The 1,862-nt window shown below is 41.8% G+C and overlaps 1 protein-coding gene across 1 annotated transcript; it reads left to right on the forward strand.

Moving 5' to 3' along the window:
• Positions 1-646: 646 nt before the first annotated feature.
• Positions 647-1,333, forward strand: LOC103521869 (nitric oxide synthase, salivary gland-like; the record flags this gene model as incomplete). Its single annotated transcript, XM_008486976.1, has 2 exons — positions 647-788; positions 1,190-1,333. Coding segments are annotated over 2 exons (286 nt in total), but the record flags the coding sequence as incomplete, so codon positions are not given.
• Positions 1,334-1,862: the final 529 nt, after the last annotated feature.

Raw genomic sequence — 1,862 nt, forward strand, 5'->3', positions numbered from 1 at the left:
GACCCCGCCGGGAATCGAACCCGGGTCTCCCGCGTGCAAGGCGAGCGCAGTGACCACTACGCCATGGGAGCTGACTTCGGACTTAATGGCAGCCCTTTCTATGTATCTTTACTCTGTAGTAATAGTAAAGTCTACTAGCAAACACAGAAATAGGTCAATTTAATTTCAAGAAGCCCTGATTAAAATTTGTAATGAAACAATAAGTGGGTAGGTGTGGGTACACAAAACTAGAAGTGAATTTCAATTATTTTTTTTTTAAGAGGTTTGACAGAGGGAACTCTAACTGCTAGGGTCTTAACGTCCCGAAATCGAAGAGAGAAGGAAGACAGGATAGGAGAAAGCCAGCCGTTCCACCCACACCTAATAGATAAATTTGATGACTCGAGTTGGACTCGAACCACCATACCACCAACCTTCAGATCCAAAGTCCAACGTGTTAACCACTGGACCACTGAGGTGAGTGAGGTGGGTCACACAACAGTACTACAGTCGAACCTGTCTGATTGGGAGTCCAAGGGACCGGCAATTTTTCCCATTGGGTTTGATCGGACTTTTTGGGCCTTTATTTTCTGGGTGAGTCAGTCAGATCTAAAGTTTATTGTACCAGTACCTTCATAGTTGTATTCTCTTTCTTGTTTCTTTTCAGATCCGCAATCACTATTTTCAAGCAGCGCACAGACGATAAACATGACTTTCGCGTATGGAATCCTCAGCTCATAGCATACGCTGGATATAAGAATCCAGATGGTACCATTACAGGAGATCCTGCTTATGTAGAATTTACTGAAGTAAGTACCCACGCAAGTTAAACAACAGTAAAAGGAAGGAATTTTCAATTGTGTTTCAAGTTATAAATAAAATACACCTATTAAAAAAAAAGAAAACTGTCAAGCATACTTATGTAAATGCTTCTCACAAATATCGTTCCTTCCCCAAAAACGACCCACACCTAATAGATAAATTTGATGACTCGAGTTGGACTCGAACCACCAACCTTCAGATCCAAAGTCCCACGTGTTAACCACTGGACCACTGAGGTTGGTCACACAACAGTAATATACAGTCGAACCTGTCTGATTGGGAGTCCAACGGACCGGCAATTTTTCCCCCCATTTAGACGGGTCTACCAGACAAGCTAAATAACTAGGCTTTCTCCTAGTAACTTTGATTCTGTTCTTATTCTTCCCAGGTATGTATGAAGCTAGGCTGGAAAGGGAAAGGTACCCAGTTCGATGTTCTACCCCTAGTACTATCAGCTAATGGCCATGATCCCGAGTATTTCGATATCCCACAGGAATTAGTGTGGGAGATTGAACTCGAACATCCCACGTAAGTAATAATAATAATAGTGCTTGTTTATACTGCTCGAATAGGACTGAAAAGTCCCTTTACTCCAGCAGTAGGCCACTACTATTATTGTGGTCAAATTCTCAAATTATATTGAGGATAAAATTCCACTGAGCCAGGTCCACGGTGGGTTTACACTCTGAAGCCTTATGCAAAAACAGGCTGCGGATGCCGGCTTGTTCGTTTCGCACGAAACTGCGAGAATAACCTAGAAAAAGCTTGGTTTGTGCAAACTTCAAGCCTGCTTTCACACGCTACGTTCAAACCGGCTTGCACAAGTCAGTTTGAGCAAATGGCTTGAGCTTGTTTTAACTTTTATTTCTTTTCCTACAAATTCTTTTTTTTTTTCTGTTTTGATTGTCTAAAGTTCAATCCTGAATTTCAAACAATCAAGCAGATTGTTACCTCCCTTTTCTTCTCCCATTCTCTCACTTTCTTTCTTTTCTCCCTCTTTCATCATCTGCTTCCTATCCTCTCTTTCTCGTCTCTCTTCCCTCTTTCTCTTTCATCACATA

Source organism: Diaphorina citri, unplaced genomic scaffold (assembly GCF_000475195.1).
Source record: "Diaphorina citri unplaced genomic scaffold, Diaci psyllid genome assembly version 1.1 scaffold6180, whole genome shotgun sequence".
Classification (NCBI taxonomy): Eukaryota; Metazoa; Arthropoda; class Insecta; order Hemiptera; family Psyllidae; genus Diaphorina; species Diaphorina citri.